The 27915-nt window shown below is 37.9% G+C and overlaps 1 protein-coding gene across 3 annotated transcripts in view; it reads left to right on the top strand.

Moving 5' to 3' along the window:
* The window catches only part of RNF180 (ring finger protein 180), a 75367-nt gene that overhangs the window by 35520 nt on the left and 11932 nt on the right, over window positions 1–27915 (top strand). For all 3 annotated transcript variants that reach the window (XM_054186885.1, XM_054186884.1, XM_054186883.1), the window contains 2 exons: window positions 15181–15406; window positions 22460–22585. In XM_054186885.1, coding sequence (XP_054042860.1) covers window positions 15181–15406; window positions 22460–22585 — 352 coding nt within the window. The remainder of the gene's footprint in view (window positions 1–15180; window positions 15407–22459; window positions 22586–27915) is intronic.

The raw sequence follows: 27915 nt of genomic DNA, 5'->3' as shown, positions 1-27915 counted from the left end.
GTTGAGGTTTTTCTAACCTTTTCATAGGTGATTTTTTATTACTCACTGTCATTTGCCAATTATTTTTGTTCTTTTTGTAAGGAAGCTGTATCGTTTTAATTATTTGTGCACGTAAGCAAAATGGGAAGTAAGTTAGTTGGAGCTCTATTTGGAGATGAACATAGATGAACATAGATGAAATGTATTCGCCACATAAAATTAACCAGAAATTGGAATTCTTCAATTGTAACAGAATGTGTTGGGGTTGCTTCAGTTTCTGGAGATGATGTGATTAGAATACGGTAATAAAGTTTCTGTTACAGTATAATCAATTCACAAGGTTTGAAGCACATTTTCTTACAGAAACATTTTATCAAAAGAATAATTTGTAGGTGAAAATGAGAACACAAAGAGCATTTCTGTACAGATCCCTTCATTAATGAAATATGTTGCTGGTTTGTATTTTGCTCATAATGGAAAGATAAGTTCCAGGTCAGTGTGCAGTATGAATGTAATTGTTACAAGAAAGGCACAAAATATACCTGAATGAAACAACAGCCATGATAGCAGAATCATAACTTACTGCTAAGCACATTTTATCAAAAATAAGGAAATATTTGTTTCCACTGTCCTACACAGATAATCAAAATGTGGAGTAATTTCGTTAGAGCAAGAAGACCAATTCAGCTCCACCGTCTCACCAAAAAAGTAATCTTCTTGTGTTGAGCATTGCAACGGCAGTGCTCCATGGTGGCCCTTGTCTTTGCATCTCACATCCCCTCTGAAGAGAGAGACATAGGAGCCTGTCTTGAGGCAGGTCCCTTGTCCCATACCCTCTGAGTCGCAGAAGAAAAATTATGTTCAGTCGACATCAGCTTATAGCAGTGGATCTTGTCAAGAATGAAACTGTAATGTTACAAGCAATGGATCACAGCTTAGTAACTGGCAATGAGGCTTCCTCTGGAAGATCATTGTCCAAGATGTTCTAAGAAAGGATAAGTCTAATTCTACCTCCTAAATGTCGCCAATATCAGAGTATCCTAAACAGCTGAGCAGAAGACAGGTTTTGTTATTTCTTCATCCTGCTCATTATTTGCAAAACTTTTTCTGCCACTTCTGCGTCATCTACGGGGCTATATTCTTTTTACACAAAGACAAGAAAAAATTTGAATTAAATTCCTGTGCAAATGTAGTGAAGCGCTTGTTCCCTTTGCTAATAAAATTTCATCAGCAATGTAAGCAGAAAATAAAATCCTGTAGCATCACTGTTCTTTTGATTTTTTTTTTTAATCCCAAGGTCTATTTTCGTAGCAACATCTTATTTAAACAGAAACTTATGGCATAATAATTAGCAGAGTAGCATGTGTATCATAAATATAACTGTGTTATAACAACTTTATACCAGTTAAAGAGGTGCCACATAGGATGCCTAGCCCACTGCTAAACAGTGAAGAAATTTCTGTACAAGAGAAGGGCACAGCTGGCAGGGCTTGTCAAAAGATCTTTTCATCAGTCTGCTGCTTAAAATTAATAAAGCTTCAATTTTTGGACCATCTAGACCCTATGTAAAGTTTATGATTTAAACAAGTTATTTCAAAGGAAATGGTGTTTGAGAAGCGAAGGTCAAGGTTATGGTGTTTGAGAAGCGAAGGTCAAGGTTATGGTCTGTGATTTTTTTAATCCATATTCTCTCTCTTACACAGTTATTGTTTACTTTGAGGTTGCTTTCTTATTGCTACTAATCCTATTTATAATCATTTATAGACTTTAGCACAGTAATTCTTAAATCTTTCTGTTGGTGAGTATGTTGCACCAACATTAATAGTTGCATCCTACTTTTTTAATCCTGGCAGAGAAATGTGAAATAGCAGATGTTCAGCTTGATTTTTCTATTTCAGTATCCTGTCAAAGGAAAACTTTAAACACTGATATTTTTTAATATTTCGGGGGTGGGGGGGGCTGCAGGGGGTGCGGATTTTCATATTCGGTTTCTGAGAAGCTTTGTGAGAGCCTTCACCAGAGGGGAAATCTGCATTATTAAACTGTAGCAGAGAGAAAAGACTGAAATCATCAGTGGTCATTATTCAGACCCCTCAAGGTTTTTGTACGAAGGCTCTCGAGAAATGTTGCCACCTTAAAATTTAAAATGGCCTTACCATCTTCATAAATAACTTCTGGGGAAAATGAAGTAGGATGCAATATGCTGCTTATACAACACGGAAAAGTCATCTTGCATGAAATAAAGTCTGAATGTTGTAATACCTGTTCAGGGAATGTAATTTGCTCTGTATGAAAGGAAATATTTGTGGAAGTGTATATGAAATTACTAGTTATTATACAAACATGCATACAAGATTTTGCACTTATCTTGTGAAATAAAAAATAAGCAATAATTTCTGCTCTGTTTATCAGACAGAAAAGATTTGGATAATAGCAGCTTAAATCAAGTATCTGGAAAGAGGATTTATTTAGGTATCATTATACCGACAGTTGACCCCTTTGAAGCCATCCATGTTGAGCACTTTCAGACTGAGGCATCTAATGGTTAAATTTGAGGAAAACAAGCTTTGGCACAGTTTGGATGACTTTCGGTATGACTGAATAAAATGCCGAGGAAAGAATGTAGTGTTTATTGCTGACAGCTGCCATGACAGAACTGTAATTTATGATAAAATTTCTGATAAATTTTGTGATAAAATATCATGAAGAATAAGAATTGAGGAGAGATTGGTTAATCTAATAGAGCATCTAGATATTATTTGTCGGAAAAGCAATATATGGAACAGTTGGATTGTATTTTGTTACTGCAGATCCACATGGATTTTTTTTAAACAGCACAGGATCAAATTTCAGAGTCACTCTCCAAAGGCTGCATGAAAAGAAGAAACAAAGGGGACTTTTTTTTTTCCTATTGCTACATGAAGACGTCTGAAACACTTTGGTATTTTGTTGGTTTATTGTTTTAATTTTGCATTACAATTTCTACTACAGATGGATTACAAGTTTTACTGAGTCAGAGTAACTATCTAATCAAAATGGAGAAAAATATTTTTCTTCTTGTTGTTGATGACTCCTAGAGTCTTAACCTTAAATTATTTTTTTCTTTCCAAAGTGTCCACTTAGAGAAAATCTCCAGAAAGGCAATAGAAGTTATATGGGGAATCAAACAGATTTGGACTTCTTGCAAATTTGTATTAATGGAAAATCTACCATTGTTTTCCTGATTTTTTGAAGTAAAGACATGTATGTATGTATGTATTTCAGTGATTTGCTTTTTTCCATTTTAAAGAAAAACTGTGTATGATCTTTTCAGGTGATCCCAGAATTGCATAAGAAGTGAATTCACAGGTTTGATTCTGATGAAGTTAGGATTCAGTAGTGATCTGACTAGGTATAAAAAAATTAAGCAACAGTGATGAAATCTGATTACCTTTTCCCTAAGTTTTTCAGGTATGTTCTTTTTTGAAACCCTTTACTTGTCTTTATTTTCCTTTAGTGTAAGTGAACATTGTATTTTGATCACTGTTTAGAGGTAGATTCTATTTATGTCATCAATAATTAAATTGAGTTTTAGGAACTCTGCACTTTAAATAGGTGGCCTGATTGTTCTGAGCAAGATGATCACCCAGTTGCCCCACCCAGAGAAGGAAGCTTTTGAAAACTGGGACAATCATTTATTTGCCTAAATACAGCTTTAGGTTCCTAATTTTAGGGCAGCATGTTTTAAAGCAATTCACCTCACTAGGTGAATTCTTCTTTTACTGTAATATGTCACAAACTATGCCTCGCTTGTGGAAACAGAGGGTACTTGCAGATTCGTAAATCTAGGGTGTCCTCTTTGTATCTTGATTTTGGGGTGGGAGGTAGGCATGTACCCAGCCCAATGAAAAGGGCACTGTGGGCACCCAGCTCAGGTGGAAGGATGTCACATTTGACAAGTGCCCAGCTGAAGGGTCAGGGTTGGGCATACCGTAATGTGCATCCAGGTAAACACAGGTAGACGCACAGTTAATTTATCTGGGTTAAATACCTCTTTTGAGTCATAGTTGTGATGGTTCTCACCTAAATTCTCTTCTCTCTGATGAATAAAAGGCAAGAACTTCTGCCCCAGCCTGTGTTGGAAATCTGTGTTATTATTGTATTAATAAATTTGAATCATCATGTAGTCACCACAATTAACGACTGAAATGAAGGTCATGCTTGCATAAGGCTAACAAGGAATTTGTGTAAAATTTATTTAAAGACATTTTTGAAAAATCTTATGGTGACAGTTAAGTTCAGCAAACTGAAACAGTAGTCCGTCTTCTATAACCATATCTAGCAGCAAGAAACTCTGTGTAACTCTCATTGTGTTGATCTTGTGATAACTGTTAGCAGACAAATCTGTGCAGTTGCTCTAGACTTTATGAGCAGAGAGAACTGTAACTTGGAGCTGGAAAATCCCAGGAACAATGAGGCTTTGGTAGGAAACATAAAATCTGTAGAGTGATGTTATTTATAAAGCTGTGTTCCAGAAGTGTTCCGGATACATTGAGTTATAAACAGTTTGTAAATACTATTCAGAACAGGAGTGGACCTCCATCTCTGACCAGCACTCTCCCCATGTCATCTGCTCCACTTTCTGCTGTATAGTGCTGGGGAAGAGCCCTATTTTAATGGTAAGAGTAGGTGTTCTGCACTAAAGAGCCTTTTCTGTGATATCTATTAACTCAAATTGTGTCATGCATCACTGTAATTTGCTTAAATTTATGCTGACTGACAAGAAGAATTTCAGATGGGTTGTTTGATATACTATGACTATATTTACGCAAAGCTGCCAAAATATAGCAGCACTGTTCCAGACGTTCTTTTACAGACATTTTGTTACAAGTATTTTCCCTAACAGAGTAATACTACACATAGATTCACGCAAAGTCTAGAAGTAGAATGGAAAAATAAATGCATCCAATTGTTATTTCAGTGCTGCAAATCACTTTGTTAAAATTAACAGATACACTGTTCTTACAGATATAACATTAATATTTCAACAGAAATATTTTACTGATTCTCTAGCTCTTGATGTATGTGAATTGACAGGATTCTGTCTTTTTACCATTTACCAGCACAACTACTAGGTTGTACTAGAGAGCAGTTGTATTCTCGTCATATTGGAGAGGAGGACTCTTCAGATGTAGATAGCAACTGCTTTGATCTAACTAACAGAAGGCAATCTTTGTGCTTGCGGCTTGTTTACTTCTTCAGGACTATCATTTAACCCTCCAGTCCAAATATGTCTGTAAACTTCAGCAGTATATTTAGCACACGTGTTACTGCCAGTTCTACATCATTTCAAATGCAAAGGAGATCTCTAATACCAAAAGGAGGAACCGGAGCAATATTAATCACATTTTTTCCCCTACAACTTCTGGGAAAAAAAAAAAAAAAGAAGTTGTAAAAAAAGAAAATGTTTTCTCTGCATAGAAGTCACACCAAAAGGGCCAATACAACCTCTTATCTGTTATTTAGGCATTGCATCAAGGCTCTAGGAGATTCATAGAAGTTTCTGCAGGCCTCTGCAAATTAATTTTCCTCCTCTTTTTTGAAATAATGGTTACAATACAGATGAATTATTATTAATATTTGCTTTATTGTTAGGTGTACTGACACTAATAGCTGTGCCTAGATGCTCTACTCTGCATATTTATTTTTGGCGTGAAGCTTCAGTTACCAACTCTAGCTATAATGCTCACATCATTTTCTCAAATGCCTGAGTAAATAATGTGTATGTTTTATTAAATGCAAAATCAAAATGAAAACGAAGGTAGGCTTGTAACTTGGCACTCATTTCTTATGTCCTCATTTAGGGGTGGGTATAAATATTAAAGCATTATGATGATTTGGGTTCAAGTAATTTGAGTAGTATTTATTCTAGTGGCCTGTCTCTGAATTCATCTTGATAATTAAATTATTTTAAAATGAATAATTCTTTATGATAAGTCAATGAAGTAGTTGCCATGATGTTCAAGAGATGTTCATAAATGCTGTGTTAACAGATATTCCTTAAACAATAAATATGATTCTCCTAAGAGAAATTTCCAAGGGGGTAATAATATCTAGAGCTGCCAGTTTAGATGTATATCCTAAAGCTTAAAGGCTCAATTACTCCACAAGAGGAACTGGAGAGATTAACCAAATTGCATAACAAAAAATGCTTAAATAATTTCAAATCCATCATAACAAGAAACTGAAACGTATTATATAAGATGCTTGGAAAGAAAGGGGATATGTACATAATACCTATGTACAACATCTTGCACAAGGGATATTCAGATCTACGTGGCCTGTTTCAAACCGATTAAAACAGTATGAGTCGGTAATATAATAAAATATTCATTATTCTAGTTCTGCGAAGTGTGTACAAGAATAAAAAGAAAAGATATTAAATAATTTTCTTCTCCTTTATCTGTTTTTCTGAGTTTTGTTTTTCACTTCTTCCACAAAATAAGCCTTTATCTCCTGACATAAATAAGATTAAAGATCTGCTGAAGTTAAGAATATTTCAGTGAGACAAATTGATTAACTTGCTATGTATCAAGGCATTTTATAAATTTATTTTTCTTAAGGTACTCCAGTTATGTCCTCAAATTGTCCTTTCACTTTAAAGAAATCATATTAACAATGCATTTAACTAATGTTAAATAATCTTTGTTGTTAACAGGCTACTGAGGTTATTACAGTTCTGTAACTCTCAATGAATCTCTAACTGGAAGTTTAAAAAATGTTCTAAATAATAGTCATTAATTCATTTGTTAATTAATGAAGTGTGTAAAAAGGACATGGTTCCTTGAGCAATCAGATTTAAATAAATATACCCAGTAAAACTTTAAATTCATTCTGAGTAAGTTATGTTTATTGTTGCTTCTTTGTAGTAGTTTTAGGTCTATGAAAGTCAGATATTGTCAGATTGCCTTGATATTTTTTAAATATAACTGCTTCTCCAGAAAAGAAAAACACAGGCTGAAACTACTTAGACTCCAGTGAAGCACCCATGTGCAAGGGCACTTTATGTTCCATCGAGTGCTGAATTAATCCAGCCATTTCAGTGCTAGTACTGTTTCTGAGTACATTTCTGCCTGCGGCTGGGTTGTAATAGTTACACACTGTTAAATAGCCTCTTGTAGGCTTTGCACTTAGTGTCTTATACCTGCTCCATTCATTTACAGGCCTTGGGATAAGCTATTTTGAAAATAAATAGTCTGCATAGGTAGCCTGTAACTCTCAGAGAGTTTATCACATTGATAATCCATCTGAATTGTTATTGTTCTTACTTCCAGTTTGTGGCTTATTTTCAGTTTGAAGTGTTAGTCACATCTTTAGCATGTGGCACCTTGTTATTCCTTTTATGGTAAATTTTTAAAAATCAAGTTGATTGAATTCTTTTGCCTTCTGTTGTAGGAAGAATTTTTGGCTTTTATATGTTTTTATTGTGCCCCGTCTGGTTTTCAATATTAATTTTAAATTGTAGATGTTCTCCCTTGGATATGTTATTCTAGAAGACATCTCAGTAACAACCTGTACAGAACTTCAGGAAGGCCTTTAAAAGCAGTTTATGTAAGGCAGCAAGAGAGCAAGTGCAAACTACATTCTTCCAACTTTTTTTATACCCACATTTACCCTGTGGTTGTGAAGGTGACCTGACATTCAATACTTGAAGAATTTTTTTGCCTTAAAAGGCTCCACAGAATTGTCAGGTTTTCCATATTCCTATATCTTCCATTAGTGAGGCCTCTGCTCTGCTGATAATGTGAATGGCCTCATCAAAGGGGCAACATACATGAGTTAAATGAAATGCATAGTTTCTTGGCTCTGGACACTTGACTTCTGCTTACTAGTCATAAGGAATAGTTTCCAGTACAGCTGCCCCAGGCAGTGTTTGTAAGCACAGAAGCAAGGCTCTGTGTCCATGCATATCCTTTGCTCAGTTCCCAGTTCCCACTTAGCCCAAGTGCTTCCATCTGGTAACAAAGAAATTGTCTCCTTTCCTACCTCCTTCTTTGTGCTTCAACAATATCTTCAAGCTAACTTTTACAGGCCAGCATATAAGAAGACTTATTTATATTTCAGGGTGCACAACTTTCAAGTCTTTCAACTCTTGAGGAAAGTAGTGAACTCAGAGCAATTCTTAAAGATTTATTGACTATGCAGAGCCTTGTCAGCACCTTTGATCCCTCCTCTGAACTGTGTCTTCTTGCATGTGAACAAAAGAAAACAGTACTAGTGCCAGTTCACAGATTATGGTTCATAACTAACAAGCATCGTTTGCTCTTTATGAGCATCTCATCTTCAGGCCAATAGCTCACTGGTTTAATCTCTAGTATCTTTTCTGTATGCTATCCAATTTTTCTGCATGCATTTTAATTTGCGGCTAACAGACTTGGACCTTCTAATGACTCACCAGTGATTTGTGCAAAGGCAGTCGCCTAGTCACGTCCAAGCACCACTGTGCAGAACTTCACGAGTTTATCATAGCTGAGTAGGTTGGCAATAGTACACAGTCACAGCAGGCAAGGACAGGAAACTTTAATGCATATTAGAGAAACTGATTGAGCTAACCAGACAAATTGTGATGAGTTGTACTCCTGAAATGCTCAGATACTAAAATAATAGACCGGATAATTATCTTCAGCAGGAGTATGATAAATTCATAGAGTTATTGACCTGGCTGTGTTTGTAGCATGTGTAATGTTTGAATACAGTAAACATTAAAAACCTGATACTTAATTTTCTCAATTATGGCCTATGCAAAATAATTCAGTAAACTTTAACTAGCCTATGTTTTTCACTATGAGATCATTCAGGATTAAGAAAAGATTGTAGTAATACCATCATTACCTAAAGATAGAAACAATTCAAGATTGATAGAGAGAAGTTAGTTAGTACGTGTACATATATTTAATTAAACAAATCAAATAAAGCATATTTGATTAGGCAAACTGCTCGAGTGTGGAAAAAAACAAAGTTTGGAGGGTCAAAAATTCTTTTCAGGTCTGAAAAGCAGTAGCCCTCGTGAATAAACATGACCTCAGAACAACCTTTGGTAACTCAAATAGAGAGGGAAAGGGCATTAGACTGTTAAGGAGCATATCTTCTCAGACAAGCAAGAAGATAGGTAGTTTATTTTTTCTGGAACATGGAAGAGGCTAACTAGAGGTTAGAGCGCAAATATCTGTTGAGAATATTCTTATTTTCACTTTCATTGTTTATTATATTCATTTATTGTTGTCTCTTTAGAGCACCATATGCAAAAAGTATAGGTGTCCTGTCAGTAGTTGCCTCAAAATCCTTGATCTGTAAAGCACATAATCACACAAGATGAACAACTCCACTGCCTAAAGCTACTTCTAAATGATGCAGAATTTAAAAAAAAAAATAAAAATACACTTTTAGCTTTAAACAAACTTCCCTAGAAGAAGAAAGAAGAAAATGCCCTTCAGTTGTTTCCCCTTGAGCATTTTTTCCAACCCAAATGCAGCAGAGAGGGTTGAACGGAGGACGTGGCAGAAGGTAGCTCCAGAGAGATGCTTAGGCTGCTTTGCTCTGCTTTGAAGTTTTTGGTTTGCCTTTGGATTTTTCTGAAATGTTGCACAGGGAGAAATTTGGCGTTCAGGGACTTCAGACTGAATTATTGATTTGTACAGGTATTTAAGCCATAGGCATTGGCCTGTCTGCCCTGTTGTGATTTGTATGTTTCAAGCTTAGGTTTGCCAGACACCTGAAAGATGCCCTTTTGCATTCATCATACCAGTCAACCAAAACAGAATGCTCAAAGGCATACAAACCCTGGTGGGCCTTATGGCCTGATTTGTAAGAACTTCTTCTAGTTCAGATTTTTGGTAGGGTTTTTCCTACATTTTAAAATTCGACTTGAATTTGTTTTCTTTTGTTTGCTTTTGAAATTCCATTAAAAGTCACCAATCTAGACTGCAGAAATTAGGTTAGATAAATTCTATTCAAAACAACAAAGCACCTGCAGACTTTCCTATAGTGATCACACTCATTTCAGTCTCTCTACTCAATCTAGCTGTCAATTTTCATGAAATTTTCATGAAGGAAATGTATCTGAGGTCACAACCCTGTGTCAGGTTTGGTTACAATTGACTAATGGGTTCAAAAGCTGTTGTGGGACCACCTGACAGATGTATAGACGTGGCACTCCCATAAGCTGCATTTCTGTTGGAAATCAGGCTAAACCAACTGGTTATTTTTCTCCAGCAGTAACCGAGAGTATTTGTTCCTTTTTGATCCATTTCTGTACAAAACAGGATCTATATTCATTCTTTCAAACTTTTTCAGACCTGGGGTGTATGATTCTGAAGACTGAAGACTTAAAGTCTATTTTAGAGCTGCAAATCATTGTAGATTTTTTTTATGTACAGTTTATGAATAGCATGGAACAAATTACCAAGAGGCAGCTTCCAAGAGAACAAAGGAGAATACGCATACTGTGCCTTTTCAAAATGTGAGGTATGCCAATATGCAGCAAATCAGGTCTTCCTCTGGGTTTGTTAAGTGAAAATGTGGCTTCTTGAGCCTCCCACACCACTGTTACCCTTTTGAGGTACTGTTTGAGGTACTGTTCATGTAAGAAAACAGTGAAGGAGTTGCCTCTCCACCTTTACATTAAGCATACAAGGACAGAAAGAAATTTTTTCACCTCCTAACCAGTCTATGTAATATCTAATGGAACATGTATTCCAATTGCCACATATGTCACTATCTTTTAGTAAGGAATTACTGAAAAACATTATCATTGTCCAGTGGAACATGTAGTCACTGTTACATTACAAGTGCAGTCTGGAATGGGATCTCCACAGTTTTATGGCAAGAATGAATAACTTTGGATGTATTTTGGTGTAATGCCTCTGTCTTGTTTCCCCAGTTTCTGTTCCACGGGGCTCTCCATCACTCTTACACAATTTTCTGCATTGTCATGTGCTATTTAATGCCCAGCCATTCCAGAGTGTTTGTTAGTACTCAGGCCAGCATCTCACACTGCTAGGTGTTTCTCTAGGCCTCTGTACTGCACAGCACTCTGCTGCTTAGCACATCCCATCCCAGATTATACAGATTATTTCTCATTCTTGGTACCACAACACTGCAAAGCACTCCCCTGAAAATGGCATGTCTGTGCTGAATGGCTTGTCCCTGACTTTGCTTTCACACTAATTTCAATTAGATGGGGAGAGTCCATGTCATTCTTTTTTAACTCTTGGTTGGTAGAAGAATGTAGACCTACAAGGCATTTAGATTATTCTTCTGGTGTAATTTCAGGGCAATTTATCGGCACAATTACTATGCACTAGTAGTAAGTCAACTACTAATTAACTTGGAGTTGTGTTTGCATTGACAAAGCATACACAGGTATCTTTAGGCTTCCATTCTTCTGTTTAAGAAGTGAAATATATGGAAAACTTTCTCTAATGTTTACTTAACTTTAAAGCCTTTAAAAAATTCCACCTTTGATCATTAATCTTTTCTGGGTTAATATTTCTATGAAATACACTTTTATGTATTTTTTCCAAGTTTTATTTCAGGCAATTATCTTTGCAAGATAATCAAGTGAAGTATAGAATTGATGTTTTTCTTGGTCATCATTTCCTTTAACTGTGGGCATTTTTGAGCTTACAAAGCATTCTAAATTAATCAGTTTAAAATGAAGGGGTTTGCCAGTTTTTTTTCGTAGTTTGGCATCTTGGGGAAAATGTTATGTGCTTTATTTAGTTTTATCACTGTTCTGATCATACTTCCAGATTTTACTCTGAACGTCCTCTTACTGGTAGCATACATATAGAATCTTTTCTTGTTAGTGTCTACATCCACTAGTTCTAGATCTTTCACATGATTACAGGTAAATCTTACATTAAATATCATGCTATTCGTTGGTGCATGTGTTTTCTGTGAATGTGAGACTGAATCAGATACTTTCAGGTAGTCCAGCCAAACTGCGTTAGACTTCCTGTTAATTAACATTCTTTATAGGCTTTTCAAGCAAAAGTTGATCCTCTGTTCCTCTCTTTCTTTTTTTGTTAACATCCTTTGGCCGTCCAGATTGTGAAATATCGGGGGTTACCATCAGGTGATACAGTCAGTATTAGCAGTTCCAAAGTAACTTAGGAAGGTTTTGGAGGCTCTTACCTTCCTTTGATTTCTTAGGAGTAATCATTTTGCTTTCAAGGTTTTCCTATTAGTATTTGGCAATCTTTTACTCCCATGACTGTCTTTGGTGTCTACATGGCCTTTCTTGATTTTGTCTGTACTATAATTCTGCAAGAACAATATTCTGGTTTATGTTTGTAAAGCTCTCAAACGCCAAAGCTCTGGCTCTAGTTGGAACATATAGGCACTGCTTAATTGCAAATGAAAAATAATGCCTGTTTAATTATTGCGCATTAGCTTCTTGCACAAGGAAGCTGCTCTGATTTTAGCTTTGCGGTACTAAATGGTGCCTAGGTAGGTCTTTTGAGGAGGGGTATAAAGCTGTAGAAAAAACAGCTCTTCCTGTGATCCACTAAGCAAATTACTGTTAACTAGAGTCTGGTTTGCACATTAGAATGATTTTGATCTTCTTTCTAATTGCAATTGGGTCTGAGATTCTCCTGCCTGTGCATCTTACAGTGATTACAAACCTATCTCAGAACCAACCATTATCCTTGAGTCCTCAGCCATTTTGCCTCTAGCTCCCTCATTTACTTAATTGGCTCATACAAGATGTTTAACTTGCAACCAATGAGACAGGCAGCTCCTCTATAGACAGTGTGTATTTTCTTTCCAATCAGTGCTCATCAAAACCAGTCAGCAAAAGCTTGCTTCTTTCCCTCCCCCCACCCCCAGCCATCTTTTTAGGTTTATGCTAGCTTTTAATCATGATTTTGGCCTTGCATAGAGTCATAGAATCATTTAGATTGGAAAACACCTTTCAGGTCATCAAGTCCAGCCATTAACCTAACACTGCCAAGTCCATGTGGCTGGTTTGGAGGAGGTTGTTATTGTCAGAATGTATTAGTATTTCCTAATTTCTTCTGCTGTCATCTCTGTCATGCTCAGACTACTTTCCTCACTTTCTGTGCAAAATTATTTTCCACTTTTTGTCAAAGTAATGGTATTATGAGGCTTCCTTCATTCTAAGCTTCATTCTAGGTATAATCAACTCTCAGTTAATTTTTGCCATTCCAATCTCGTGTGGGTTGTCTGTGCTGTAAGTGTAGAAAAGCCTGGTCAAACAGTGTTATTGATCAGTTGTAGTACAGTGCTGCTGTTTCCTAGAGCATGGAGTTAGAAGTAATAGTCCCAGTTGTTTCTGTCTGGGACCAGCTTCTATAGATGGTAGAGAAGCTAGAATCCAGTCCCAGGCAGACCTATGCCAGCTGCTTGTCAGGACAGCCTAGTTGCCTCTACAGTAAATTTCAGTACACACTGAACCTTTCTGGGCCCATCTCAAGTCTGGCATGGAGAAAATCAAGCTGGAGTAATAACTGCTGAGGTAAGTGCTACAAGAGTCACACAGTTACTGATGCTGAGGGTTGCGCAAGAGCTTGCGTTAGGACACAGTGTTAAACACAGACTGTCTCCATGCATTTGTGTCACAGCAAGCCAGAATTTATAAGGCCTCTTGGCACCTGGTATTCTGGAAAGGCTGACTGGATAAGTGCTTATCCAGAACTGATAAATTCTGGGTAAATACTTCTGCTCTGTGTATTTAAATGCATTCCACAGTACCCATACTGTTGGGGCTTATTCATTATTTGCAGTGCTCAGTATCCCAGGTAGAAGAGGACTGACTATAATGAGAGACAACAGAAATCCCAGCCAGTAAGCCGTACATGTAATTGTCTCTGAAACAGATCTAGAGAATCCCATCTCTACAGTAGACACAAAATAACAATTGTCATTAATATTTGGTGTACCAGTGTCAGGCAGTAGTTGTCTGCCATGGCCTGTGAGTGTCAAGAGGCCTGTATATTATACAGCTGGTGAGTATGCAAATTAGATGCAAATCAAGCAGCTGCCCTAGCACAGAGTAGTATTTATTGGGTAGAAATGCACCAACAGGTGTGCCTAATGTCAATAATAGGTGTCTGGAAGGACTTGCAGGGCTGGTGTTGGAGGACCAGAAAAAGAGGTAGGTACGGAGCAGTGGTTGAGCAAGAGTTATGAGAGTATTAAGCATGGATACTGGAGCTTGCAAGAAGTCACTGGTGGTACTACAAGGTGGCTACAAGCACTGAGACTACAAAGCTACTACAATTAAGACACGTAAACTGAGATCATTAGGCAAGGATTGGGAGTTTAAAACAAGGGGCATGAGAGAAGAGTTTTGACACTCAGCAATGTCTGACACCTGCTGTCTTGGTTCTTTCCTGGTGGGTCTCTTGGATATTGGGTTATGTTGGGTAGTCAATGGGCAGTCAATGTCTCTTGAGTGGCTCCCATAGAGATGAAAAAACAATATTTTTCTTTCTTTAATCCAAAGCCCTGGATGCCATCAGTATGAGATCTTCATATTACATGGAAAGGTATATCTTACAAGAGAACACCACTTGGGAAGTCCAACTATGCTGCCCTACAAATATACCAATGCAAGGAAATTTTGGGCATACATTCTGGCAAAAACAATCAGTTACCAAGGATATTAGGGGTTCCTACACTTTCTAGTCTAAGGTTTAGATTCTGCATTATCGTAATAAAATTGTGGCTTGCTTCAAACTCTGAGTCATTATTGTTGCTGAAACATGCCATTCACAAATTGCCTTTTAAAGGGAGAGCAATCCACAGGTTATTTTTAGAGACTTTTGTTTTGCCTTTCTTGGCGAAGTAACCAGGTATTTTGATAAGAAAGTTACAAAGAAATTGCTAAAATTCATTTTGAAATAAGAAATCAGATCATAGTAGACTTTTACTCAGCCGTTTTGGTTTTGTTATTTCCTTCTTTTACTGTTTCTCATGGTTTTTGTTCTCCTTTCCCACAGAGTGCTTGTTGTGACATTCCTGTCTTATCAGTACGTTTTATCACTTCATTAAAAGTAACCTGTATTAAAAATTAAGAATATCACCAGTGTGTACCAACTTCTTAAGCATTATTTAAAGTCACCTTCCTGATGATTGGTTTATCCAAAATAGTTATGAAATGAGCAGTGAAAAGATGTTTTCTTTTTCTTCTTGCAGACTGCAAATGATAACCTGCATACAGACGATGAGCACGAACTCAGAAGGGATAAAGAAAACTATCTCTGTGCAGTGTGCCTGGATGTTTATTTCAATCCTTACATGTGCTATCCATGCCACCACATCTTTTGTGAACCTTGCTTAAGGATGCTTGCCAAAGACAATCCAGCCAGCACTCCATGTCCACTGTGTCGCACTACAATTGCCAGAGTCTTTTTCCAAGCAGGTATAAAAATGGAAATTTTTATGATACAGAAAAATATTTGTAACTTTCTTCCTGTATTTCAGGCCTGAATAAATATGTAGTTAAAAGAAGAGTAAAACACTGCTAACCAAATATAGTCATAAAAAGAAGAAAGAAAGAAATAATAATATGCAATGGGCCACATCCAAAATGCATGCAGAGCAGAATTTGTTGATGCTAATCCACTGTGAAGTTTTCTTTGCATTTAACTCTTCCTCGGATATTCCGTGCAGGCTTTCTTCAGTGGCAAGAAGCTGTTTCTGCACGCCTATTTTAAGACTTTCTGATTTTGAAGTGAGGTTCTGATATTTTGCATTTATTTGGTTTCCTCTTGCTAAATAATCACAAACTCCAAATATAATAAACATTTTCTCAAAATATCCTACCAGAAGAGCATTTTTAAAATTGCTAACTTAATGACACAAAACAAAAATGCTATTTTCTTGGTTTTATGGCTTTAATTTAGCTACAAGTGAAAATAAATGCTGGCAGAACTATAGAATCCTCCTAATTAATCTTGTTTTTAAGTTCTCCCTTCGTGGCCTCTTACACCCTTATCTCTAGTGTTCCTGACTTTTAGCAGAAGTAAAACATGGTGGGTAAGGGGTGTTTGATGTCAGAATTGGTACAGGGATAGAAGAGGGTAAGTAGTGCTGTAGATGGGATACCTGGAACAGCATGAGCCAGTCTTTTATGCCTGGAGCTTAAAAAGGTAAATTCAAGCACCATGGATAAAATTGCACAATGATGTCTGGATTTAGGCCCTTTACAGTACTTGAAACACTGCATAGACAGGTCACAAAGTAATGGAAATGACTCAGCCATGTAGGAGAGTTTGTTTATTTTTGCACGCTGCAGAGATCTTGCAACGATCCTCTTTAAACTGGGAGAGTGCTGTGATGATGACAGGTTGGGGATGCAGATTAAAGTATGATTTCACATTGATCAGCAGAGCTGCCTAGCTTCTATTTCTGGTTTTGCACAGACTCTTCCTCTGCACAGGCACAGCTTTGCATAATTTGGTGGCAGCCCGGTTTGAGGAGCTGACTGGGTTAGATAAGAACTCATTTTGGTGGGAAGGAGACAAACAAACTGCCCCACGATGGTTCAGTGGGGACCTGCTGGTGGCCAGGGATAGGGACTGACTATGTCAGCAGAGAAAATGGATGGAAAGCTGCAGCCTGAGCACTCTCAGCACCCTGCCTGGCTCGTGTACAGAGGTTTCAAGCTGTTCTCATTTCATATTCTTAATGTTTGATGCTTCTTTGGATTTGATGTACAGATCAAGTGCGTTCACCAATAGATAATTACTTCTAGATGTTTTAGGGCTATTTAAATTTTAAAAAAGCTATTTAGCAGATTTGCTGCAGTAAAACACTACTGGGAGAGCACGAATAGAGAATACAGATGCTTGCTAAAATGTATTTGCAAAACTTTTCAACACATCTAAAGTACTGTCACTTAAGTGAAATATTACCAGGATTACTTGTAGCCTTTGAGTACTTACAATGTAAACATATCTGATGGGAGGGAATGAAGAAGAGGGAGCTGGAGTTTTCTCAGTGGTGCCCACTGACAAGACAAGAGACAGTGAGCACAAATAGAAACACGTGAAATTCCATCTGAATACAAGAAAATACTTTTTTCCTGTGAGAGTGGTCAAACAGGTTGCCCAGAAAGGCTGTGGAGTCTCCATCTGTGGAGACACTCAAAACCCAACCACACACACTCCTGGGCAACCTGCTGTAGCTGACTCTTCCTGAGCAGGGTGGATTGGACTAGTTGATCTCAAGACATCCCTTGCAGTATAACCCATTCTGTGAAAATATTACAAAGATATGTAGTGGTGAGGAGAAGGGTTTGTGTGGCTAAAGTGTAAATATAGTGTCATGAGTATGTAAATGGAGAGTCTACAAATAGAAAGCCATAACAGTATATGAGATGTGTTTAGTATTAACAGCTTCAGATGAGAGAAATCCGTATGACCTTACAGCAGCTACTTGTGTATTGCTATACAGTATATAGCAAAACATGCTTGGCTTAGCAATATATTTTTGAAAATAGATACACTAAATTTACTTTGTTTTATTATACATATATTTAGAAAAATATTTTAACAGAATCGTAAAATTATAGAAGAGTTTGAATTGGAAGGGACCTTTAAAGGTCATCTCGTCCAACTCCCCTGCAATGAGCAGGGCCATCTTCAACTACATCAGTTGCTCAGAGCTCCATCCAACCTGACCTTGAATGTTTCCAGGGACGGGGCATCTACCACCTCTCTGGGAAACCTCTTCCACTGTTTCACCACTCTCCTTGTAAAAATTTTTTTCTTTATGGCTAGTCTAAATCTTTGTTCTTTTAGTTTAAAACCATTACCCCTTGTTCTATCACTATAGGCGCTGCTAAAAAGTTTGTCACCATCTTTCGTATAAGCCTCCTTTAAGTAAGGAAAGGCCACAATAAGGTCTCCCCAGAGCCTTCTCTTCTCCAACTTGAACAACCCCAACTTTCTCAGCCTGTCCTCCCAGGAGGGGTGTTTCAGCCTTCCTCTGGACCTACTCCAACAGGTCCATGTCTGTCTTATGCTGGGAGCCCCAGAGCTGGATGCAGTATTCTAGGTGGAATCTTATGAGAGCAGAGTAGAGGGACAGAATCACCTCCCTTGACCTGCTGGCCATGTTTCTTTCGATGCAGCCCAGGATGTGGTTGGCATTCTGGGCTGTGAGTGCGCAGTGTCATCTCATGTCCAGCTTTTCATCGAACAGTACACCCAAGTCCTTTTCCACAGGGCTGCTCTCAATCCCTTAATCCCCCAGCCTTTATTCATAATCATAGAATCGTAGGGTTGGAAGGGACGTCTGGAGATCATCTAGTCCAACTCCTCCTGCTGGAGCAGGGTCACCTAGAGCAGGTCGTGTAGGAACGCGTCCAGGTGGGTTTTGAATGTCTCCAGAGACGGAGACTCCACCACCTCCCTGGGCTGCCTGTTCCAGGGCTCTGCCACCCTCAGGGTAAAGAAGTTCTTCCTCACGTTTAGGTGGAACTTCCTATGCCCAAGTTTGTGCCCATTACCTCTTGTCCTGTCGCTGGGCACCACTGAAAAGAGCCTGGCCCCATCCTCCTGACACCCACCCTTTAAGTATTTATAAGTGTTGATAAGGTCCCCCCTCAGCCATCTTTTTTACAGACTGAAGAGACCCAAATCCCTCAGCCTTTCCTCATAAGAGAGATGCTCCAGTCCCCTAATCATCTTTGTAGCCCTTTGCTGCACCCTCTCCAGCAGTTCCCTGTCCTTCTTGAACTGGGGAGCCCAGAACTGGACACAGTACTCCAGGTGCGGTTTCACCAGGGCAGAGTAGAGGGGGAGGATGACCTCCCTCGACCTGCTGGCCACACTCTTCTTGATGCACAATGGGGGTTGCCCCAACCCACGTGCAGGACCCTGCACTTGGCCTTGTTGAACGTCATGAGGTTCACACAGGCCCACATCTTTGGCTTGTCCAGGTCCCTCTGGATGGCATCTCATCCCTCAGGTGTGTCAACTGCACCACTCAGCTTGGTGTCATCTGCAAACTTGCTGAGGGTGCACTCGATCCCACTACATCATTGATGAAGATACTGAACAGTACTCGTCCCAGTATGGACCCCTGGGGATACCACTCATCACTGATTTCCATCTGGACATCGAGCCGTTGACCACTGCCTTCTGGATGCAACCATTCAAGCAATTCCTCATCCACCAAACAGTCCACCCATCAAATCCATGTCTCTCCAATTTTGAAAGAAGGAAGCTGTGGGGGACCATGTCAAAGTCCTTACAGAAGTCCAGAAAATGGCATCTGTAGTTCTTCCTTTGTCCACTGATGGAGTCACTGCATCACAGTAGGCCAGTAGGACTTGCCCTTGGTGAAGCCATGCTGGCTTTCTCAAATCACCTCCCTGTCCTCCGTGTGCCTTAGGATACCTTCTAGGAGGATCTGTTCCATGATCTTCCCAGGCACAGAGGTGAGGCTGACAGGTCCATAATTCCCAGGGTTCTCCTTTCTACCCTTTTTAGAAATGGGTGCAATGTTTCCCTTTTTCCAGTCACCAAGGACTTCCCCTGACTGCCCTCACTTTTGAAATACCATGGAGAGTGGCTTGACAACTACATCACGTAATTCCCTCAGGTCTCTGGGATGCATCTTGTCAGGTCCATAGACTTCTGTTTGTTCAGGTTGCTCAAGTGGTCTTGAGGCTGATCTTCTCTTCTAGTGGGAGGGACTTTGCTGCCCCAGTCCCAGCCTTGCGGGCCACCAACTCAAGAGGAGTGGGAAGACAGATTGCCAGTGAAGACTGAGGCAAAAAAATTGTTGAGTACCTTGACCTTCTCCTCATCTATTGTTACGAGTTTGCCATCAGGAGGGGTATACTTTCTTTGACCTTCCTTTTCTAGCTGACATACCTGTAGAAGCCCTTTTTATTATTCTTTGCATCACTTGCCAAGTTCAGCTTGTAATTCAGTTGTAATTTCTCAGTGCATAACATATTAAGCAGCTTTTTAATCAACCAAGAAATACTGATGATGATATCATAGCCATAGTGAAATTAGTAAAATCAACACTAATGTGAACTAAAGGAGCATGACTGGTGCCAGACCAATGTAAAGGGTAGTAAATATTTTTTTTTACTCAGATTTAGTAAGCCTTTTAAAAATTATGCTAAAGTTACTGCTGCTATAGGTTTGTGTATCCAACAAAGCAAAGTTGCTAGCATTCTTACGTATTTCTCTGACACTACAGCTGGGATGTCTTATTTCCCTCAATAATTTATTGTGGATATTTTCTGGAGCTTTCCTCTTGGATAATTGCATTTTATCTTACAAGGATATCTCAAAAAGAAAACATATAAGGATATATTCAGAAGTTCACTTTTTAAATTGTACAGTTTTGCAAACTGAACATCACTGCAACGGAAGGATGCATGTAACAAGTACAAAAAGATGGAGGCTAACAGGTCAATTATCCACCAATTGTGAAGAAAAAGAGTACTTAACCCAGAGCTACAAAGCCGGATGTGACCCACAAGGGTGCTTCCTCTGCCCTGTTGCCTTCATCAAGTGAGCCTTTTCCACTGGTTTCCATGAGAGTGAGTTCCAGTCCAGATAGGTTGCTCTCATGGTGTCTGCCTTGCATTCCTGTCTTTCTCAGTATTCCTTAAAACCCTTCTCCCATCAGGATAAACTCACATCTGGTCAATTGATAGGATGCCCAGGATACACCTAAGACAACAGCTTTTGATCTGATTGCAGCAACCCATTTCAAGTAACTTTGTGTTTTAAATGCCTCTTCTGTCAGGGGAAAGAGTGAGCCGGGAATTGGCTTCTATGCTTTCATTTGTACAAAATTTCATTTATTTTGAGTGTTTCCAAGAAGGGCCAGATCTGGCACTTATGCACAATAAATCCACCACTTCGGAGAAACACAGACTCAGTGTAGTGGTTGTGCACAGGAGGTCCAGGCACGTGGCAGGGAAAGGGTCACAGACATGCAGAAAGACAGGTGTCCTGGGCAGCCTGAAAGGGTCCTTTATTAAAAGCCTAACCAAACAACCTTCTAAAACCCAGTAAGAGGTGTCACCACTGCCTTTTCTGAAAAGCAGGAATTAGATGCCTCACCAGAGGTTTCAGTGTTTAAATTTGGACAATAAAGTTTACAGAACTGAGTCGATTTTTGTGGCCTGTAGAAGGAAACTAAAATATTCTCAGTTGATGCTGTGAGAGGCTATTTCTGTGAATCCGAAGAGCACTTAATCCAAATATGTTCAGTAGCATATAAAGCTCTTATATAAAAATTAAAAACCAGTATTGAAAAATACACAGCTTGATCCTTTTACATTTAGGAGAGAAAATGGCCTCTTTCCCTTCGCTGACAGACGTTTATGGGTGTAGTAACACTTTTCTCACATAACGAGATAGAAGGATTTGGAGATTTCTGTACTCTGCATGTGTTGTGTAGCTTCATTCCACCTGCGTTCTGACTCAGTGAAACACAGGATAATTTTCAGAATAAGACCGGCATTTTGGGGTTTTTTTTGCTTCAAATATGCTAAGGCCTTCCTCTTACATAGAAAAAGCTACTGCGACCAAAGGGCATTTGGAATTTTTTCTTCTTTGTGGAGCCTGCTCGCAAAAAGCTTAGCTTTCTCAAATTTGCCAGAGAAAAATATTTGATCCTTTCATAAAAAATTGATTATTGAAAAAGTATATACACTTGCAATGGACCACGTAAAGTAATAATACATAAGCCTTTTCAAAGATCTGTGAAAGTTTTCCATTAACTACTAACTTGGCAACTCTAACTGTTACCAGCAGATCACTTTTCTGTTGTAGGAAAATACGGTTATTTTTAAATTGTTTTTCATTGGTGTATTGCTATGGATAGTTTAGTTTTGACGGTTTTGAGTTGCAGTCCATATAGATATTTCCTCAAATTATATCCCAAGAAGCTGGTGATTTCTTGAGATTAGTAAATTATGTCAAGTCTTACAATGTGTTGTTAATCATTCTACAAATGCGTTCTTAATTCCTGTTAATCCAAAACATTTAAAAAATCTCCAAAAAAATTTTCAGACGATTCCCCTGTCCTTGCATTACTGTTCCTATTTGATGGTGTTAAACAAAATACAATATGAACTGAGAATTAATACCACAGTCAGTTTGATAGATGCCATTTTCATTCATAGACCTCATCATAGTTTTGTAAGTTAAAGTGCCTGATTCGTTATGTATTTCATTTTGCTAGAATTTGACACTGTCTTTCCTAAATGCTTTTTTTCAAAGGAATAGAATCAAAACCGCGTGTTTAAGACTTGTTCTTGCATATCTGGAAGTGCTTGGGTTTATATGATTTTAAAACAATTTGAGAGATGTTATAATCAGAAAAAGGATTACACAATAGATAAGGCCTTTTTATTTTATAGTATAAATGTGTGCAAATTATTGCCATATTTACAGCATTGATGTATACATTCTTTTCGTATTAACTATTGTAGAACTGAACAACTCTACCAAATCTTTTTTCCCTATGGAATATTTGAAGTTAAAAGAAAATTTTCAAAAATCAAATTCTGCAAAATGGCCTCTACCAAGCTGCAAGAAAGCCTTCAGAGTTTTTGAAGGTAAGTTTTTTAATTTTTCCCTAAACTTCACTCAGTCTTGAGTACATTTGAAAATCAGTCTCTAGCTATACATGCCATAGAAAATCAGAGATGGATGATTATTAGAGATTAGTTAAATTCTTCTGGGTGACTCATACACAGTGCTCTGAATCTAAAGATAAACTGCAAATTGCAAAAAGACAATTTATGTGTTTACCTGTTTATTTATTCTTAAATCTTTATTTTTGTGCACATCATCAGGCTAATTATGTGTAGTTTCCTGTTTGGAAAAATTGTGTCTGCATAAGGGAATAAAGGAAAAATAGTCAAGGAAAAAAGTTATTAGTTCTGAGTGTGGTCAATAAAGATGTCTCCAAAAAAAAATCAGAACCATTCTTTTATGAATGAATTCATATTGATTGGATTGTGTTATCATGTATTTATAGTTTAATAACATTGTACGTGTAACACATGCATGCCATTAAATTGGAGTTGCATTCTATAAGCACCGTACAGTCACAGAAATTTCACAAACTAAGGGTAAGTCTCAAAAAGCAATTTGATACCACAATGTGGACTAAAAAAGGTGATAAAGATCATTTAAATTGAAAATGCAATACTTAATTTGGCAGTGACTTTGGTGTAGTCAAATGCAGGAATTAAAAAACAGACTGAGACAGACAGTACTCTGGGCAGAAAAGCTTGTGCATAAATCTGAGATAGAAATACACTGAAGAGACCAGAGATACAGAATAGAGTAGTCAGATGGTAACGTTGTAAAAGGGTGCTGTCTGTCTGCATGTAAAGATTGTAGATATGCCTGAAGATAAGTACATAGATAGGTGTTCAGAGTGAAAGAGAGGGATTATGAAACCTCTGAGTTACAGCCCTTGGTGACTATTTCAAGATATAATTATTCCTAGACTAATAGGAAATTTCCTCCAATTGTTTTCATGCTAACGTTTTTATTTAAAATATACTGATTAAATTGAAAATGGGTGACCCTATTTAGAAATATAGCAATTCTTTTTTATCTGTTTATTTTTTAATGCTTAATCTAGAAAACATTGCACTAATGTTGCATACAATGAAATCTGTGCTAGTTCTTTACTGATCTCATCTGTTTAGTGACTTAATAAAAAGCTATTGACTTCTGCATCAGTCAGGGATTGCAAGATACAGTGTTTTCAATGCCTGCTAATAGCAGTGGAAATTCCCACCACCTCAGTATGTCACATCTGCCATGTCCTCTTATGTAACCATTATCTAAAGAAAAGGGTGTGCAATTTCCTACATACTTAAAAAAAAATAATAATGTTTTGAAAGCTTTTAATAATGCATGTTGGTACGTTTTTGTATCTCTCTGTCTCTAAATTAGGATACAACACTTTAAAATCTACTTTCTTGATTCAAGATTCTTGTTACCGTGATTTCAGTCAGATAGGCAATAAATGAAAGACGTTAACAGCTGTGAAAATTTACAACTATAAAATTACATCAACTACGTTTTAAGTTCATACTTCTGTTTTTAAAAAGAAGAAAAAACTGATACTGGTTTTCAAGTTTCTGATGCTCTGATCTACTGAGAAGGGAAACAAGAGAGGTGTCACCGAAAATAGAAGGTGCAGCATTGATATTAGCTATAAAGAATAATGCCAGAGTATAAGTCTCTCAGAATAATCCTTATATTGAGCTATTTTTCCCAAGTCCTACTGTTCCGTCCTTCCTTACTGCATTTTTTCTTTCAGTTAGTTTCCTTACTTCCTCATTGCTTTTCTTTAAGTTCCTTTGTCATACTACTCAAGACTGCAGTTGTGTGACCATGCAATGGTTCTTCACTAGGCAGCTTTCCTTTTTCAGCCAGGATCCATCAGATTCTTCAGTATAGCTTATGGAACCACAAAAAGCTAATTTGCACACATGCATTTCCCACAAGATGCTTTTACAGTCTACAGTCTTTGCTGTGAAGAATTCACAGTGAATTTTCTGCCTCAAGGAGACACACATTACTGGGAAGTGTTGCCTTTGAGCATCTGTTATGCCTATAGTATATTAAGACAGAAAGCATGGAATCCAAGCACTGATGATTGTGTGTGTCTTAGGTCACACTGGTGGCAGCTTTGTCGTTTTGCTGATTTGTCAGCACGTGGAGCCTAACACTTGCACATGTTTTCCTTGCCCACAAGTGCTTTCAGCTCCAACAGGTCACTCGTAAGAAACACATGACTGGTTTTTTGATTCCAAGGTCCCACATGGGTCCCACAGAGCAGCTGTGCTCCAGGTACCCTTCAAGCCTTCACTTCTGCACCTCACCATGCAAAAGCGGATCTGAAAAAAAATAAAATAAAATGGAATGGAAACTTTAAGGTACAGAGATGTCTTAAGCTTCAGCTATGTTATCACTGCCACTTTCTGTCCCTGCTGTTTTGCCAACAGCATTAGTACAAAGTGTTGTGTAAGTATCAATAGCCTTGTTTATCTTTTAAGCTGTTTTGCAGAGGCTGTTCTTTAGAGACTTCTTCATAGCCACAGTCCCATTGGAAAAGATATTTTCTAGCCTTTTCCCAGTGCTGAGGACTGCATCCAGAGCTAGCCTGTGTAGGGGAGAGTGAAGTAACTCTCAGAAATTATGGCTGCTCAGTCATCTCTATTGGTTCATCCGTGCATTGAAGGGAATAAAATTCTAGCTAATCTGTATGTGTCATCAGGATTGCTTGTTTCCATTTAGCTGTGATAAGACTGGTGTACCAGGAATATTGATAGCTATAATTATGCAACACCAAGGATTATGATAGAATGGCCATGGCAAAAAAAGCATTCTGTAGCCTTTTCCCATGTATTTCTTGACATATCCCTGAATAGATGTTAGATTGGCATCTTTAGTTCTGCTTAGAGAACCAAGTGTTCATACTGGCTGGTAAGACAAACTAGGAATATTTTAGACCTCTTACGCAGACACGGTCCCACAGCTATGCTGAAGGGATCCAAATGAACTTGTAGGGGAATTAGAGGTATCACGTTTTTAACCCTGCAGCTTAGAAATTCCAAAAGTCTTTGGAGAAGGTTCTTTTCTGAAGATGCTTGAAAAAGCATAGCTGTGTTCAGGATAAGAGGGAAAATCCTCTCATCCGTTAATAGATGTTTAAAAGATACCAAACAAAGAATGGAAATAAATGATTCATTTTTCTCACCAGAGGGACATTAGCAGTCTGGTCCTAGAGCGTTATATGGTACAGTTTGTACTATCCAGCATATTTATTACTAGAAACAGAGGTCATAACGTTTGTTTACAGTAGTGAAATATTCAGAATAATAAAAATGAAAGCCAAGTGCAAGAAGTGGCAGAAGACTTGTGGTACTGAGTGATCTTTAGCAGTGTTTACATATTTTTCCTTTCAGTGCAAATGGAGGTAGTAAACTGGAAGGGTACAGAGAAGATAAATAAGAATGTCAGTTTTAAATTAGTTCCTGATGAGGAATATGTAAATAGGCTAGAATGCTTCAGCCAAAACAAGAGATGACTAAAGAGGGAAGATGATAGAGGTAATTAAAATCATGAGAGGCATGGCAAAAGTGAATGGGCTGCTGTTACTCACTGTCTCATAATAAAAGAAGTAGAGGACATAAAATAAAATTGTCATTACCCCAGAGCATGGGTTCAAATAACAGCAAATTCTTGGAAGAAAAATGGAGTAAAGTATACTAAACGCAAAGAGACCCCATTTACCTGCGAAGATCCTTGAACTGCAAGTCCCTGGGAACAGAGAGAGCACCAGGAAAAGTATTGCAATGTGCTTGCCCTGTTCTTATGTTCTTTCCTTGCCATTCACCAATTCCTCATTGTTTGACCTTGTCAGAGAAAGAATGATAGAGTAGGAAGACCTTTAGTCTACTCTTTGTATACCTGTCCTTATGAAATATCCTACAATTTGATGACAATCGTGTCTTCCATTACAATTTTAACTTAGGCATTGTAAAAAGATTTCGTGTATTTATGAAAGAAGATTACATAAGTATTTATTATTTGCCCTCTAAAGACAACTGAGAACAATACATAATCATAGTTAAACCACCCTAGGTAAACTTTGAATTACTAGCTTTTTAAAGTGGTAGTCTTTCGTCACAGAATCCGTTTAGAGCCTAAAATATCTCTTGGTCTTAATTTTTTATGTTTTGTGTAAGATTCTGCAGACACTAGTTCAAGTTACGACGGGTCTTTGTGAACAAGTGGAAGCCAAGATACTTTCAGTCTTCATCACTGGTAGCAATTAGCAAGTATCTTTCTATGTGTTCTAGTGGAAGTGGGGAATGATCCTTGCCAGCTATGCCGACTAGAATGGCAAAAAGATAGATCATGCCCACTGAGCAATGACCAGTAAAATTATTTTCCTAATTATCTATGAACTAATTATGTTTAGTAAACATTTTGTCAGACGCACTTCCCCAGCACAATTCCCCGATCCACTTAGCACTGAAATGCACTGCATAGGAGAGCAGTTTGTACTGAAGTAGCCCCTGAAGTCTCCACTCTGCTGGTGTAAACACATCTTACGTTGAAAGTTAAGTTTGCCCGGTGTTCAGTTGTTTGATTCAATGCTTCATAGAGATACCATTTGCTATAAGAATAACAAAGTATTTTGGGCTGAGAATGGATTGTAGAGAGATCAGTTGGCTTCATCACTATCAATGAGTTGATAGAGAAGAAAGTAGGATGAACTTGTACATTGTTTCTGCTTCTTAACATGCCCACGATTTCTGTTTCATACCAGTGATACAGACAGTTCCATGCCATTGCAAAATTTGGACATGAACTGCTAAGGTTTCTGGAGGAGTATGGTACTTGCATAGCATAATTACAAAAACTGAGGCAACATTTTTTGGGCAAGGCAGAGTTTTGGAGACCCCTAAAAGTGAAAACAAAAGCTGAAATTTGAATTTGATGAAGGACAAAAGAGGAAGCCTGAAAGCACTCAAGGTGACATGTGAGAATAATAAACAAGTAAAGGTGATTGTATTTTTATTAGACCAGAGCCAGATTAAGCGTACCTTCTCAAAGGAGCAAGAGATGAGCAAAGAGCAGAGTAAAGCCAGGAGACTTTTGGTGAATATCTAAGCTGAGTAGATAAAGATGGATGTTCGAAATGGCATCAGAAAAAGTCAGAGATAACCACAATTACACATTTAATGAAGGATAAAGGACGGATTTTTTTACAGTTCATAAACATATTTTTTAAATTTTAAATAGCTTCTTTCTTGATAACCTTTTAAGTAACTTTTCTTTGTGAAAATTTATTTTTAGTTTTCTGTTGAACATATATGAAGGCTTTTCAGACAGCTCTTTCCGTAGAACC

This window comes from Rissa tridactyla, chromosome Z (assembly GCF_028500815.1).
Source record: "Rissa tridactyla isolate bRisTri1 chromosome Z, bRisTri1.patW.cur.20221130, whole genome shotgun sequence".
Lineage (NCBI taxonomy): Eukaryota > Metazoa > Chordata > Aves > Charadriiformes > Laridae > Rissa > Rissa tridactyla.
Note: the sequence above shows the minus strand (reverse complement) of the source record. Positions and strands in the feature narration are given on the sequence as shown.